The 926-nt window shown below is 70.4% G+C and overlaps 1 protein-coding gene across 1 annotated transcript in view; it reads left to right on the top strand.

Moving 5' to 3' along the window:
• The window catches only part of LOC102494691 (relA-associated inhibitor), a gene marked incomplete at its 3' end in the record, with an annotated part of 8,851 nt that extends 7,925 nt beyond the window's left edge, over nt 1-926 (top strand). The window contains 4 exon segments of the mRNA XM_027767196.1: nt 181-251; nt 342-440; nt 516-607; nt 801-926. Coding sequence (XP_027622997.1) covers nt 181-251; nt 342-440; nt 516-607; nt 801-926 — 388 coding nt within the window.

Raw genomic sequence — 926 nt, 5'->3', positions numbered from 1 at the left:
CTGGACCGCGCGCCCTCGCCCCGGCCCCGTGCCTTCGACGGTGCGGGCAGCTCTCTCGGTCGTGCGCCCTCTCCGCGACCCGGGTCAAGCTCGCTCCGCCAGCAGGGTCCCCCCACGCCCTTCGACTTCCTGGGCCGCGCAGGTTCCCCCCGTGGCAGTCCCCTGGCGGAGGGGCCCCAGGCCTTCTTCCCTCGGGGGCCCCCTGCTGGGCGCGGGCGGCAGCGCCTTCGCCCCGCCTCTGCGCGCTCAAGGTGAGCCGGGGCGCCAAACCCTGGCATGGGGCGGCGCGGGGGGCTCCGTCCCAGCCTCCCCGCACATGCTCACTCGTCACCTCTCCCCAGATGACCTGACACTGCGCCGGAGGCCCCCCAAAGCCTGGAACGAGTCTGACCTGGACGTGGCGTACGAGAAGAAGTCTTCGCAGACAGCCAGCTATGAGCGTGAGTGATGGAGGCTGAGGGCTGGGGGAGCCGGAGGACAGGCGGACCCAGCCCCTGACGACTCCCGCCTCGCAGGCCTGGACGTGTTCACGCGGCCCGCCTCGCCCGGCCTGCAGCTGTTGCCCTGGAGGGAGAGCAGCCTGGATGGGCTGGGCGCCACCAGCAAGGTGAGACGGGGAGGAGCGAGGTGACAGAGGCCCGGCAGGGTTGGGGATGGGGATCCTGGCTGTGCTCCCCGCCCCCATCCTGTGGCTTTCCCAGCTCTTCTTTACCCAGGATTCTACCCCTCTCCGACCCTTTCTTCCTCACTCCCGCGGCTTCCCTCACCTTCTCTCCCTCCTCGTCTCTTTCTCACCCCAGGACAACCTCACCAGCGCCACTCTGCCACGCAATTACAAAGTCTCGCCTCTGGCCAGCGACCGGCGTGCGGATGTGGGCAGCTACCGGCGCTCGCTGGGCTCCGCAGGCCCGTCGGGCACTCTGCCC

Source organism: Tupaia chinensis, unplaced genomic scaffold (assembly GCF_000334495.1).
Source record: "Tupaia chinensis unplaced genomic scaffold, TupChi_1.0 Scaffold000067_1, whole genome shotgun sequence".
NCBI classification, from domain to species: Eukaryota; Metazoa; Chordata; class Mammalia; order Scandentia; family Tupaiidae; genus Tupaia; species Tupaia belangeri.
This window is presented reverse-complemented; position numbering and strand designations above follow the sequence as displayed.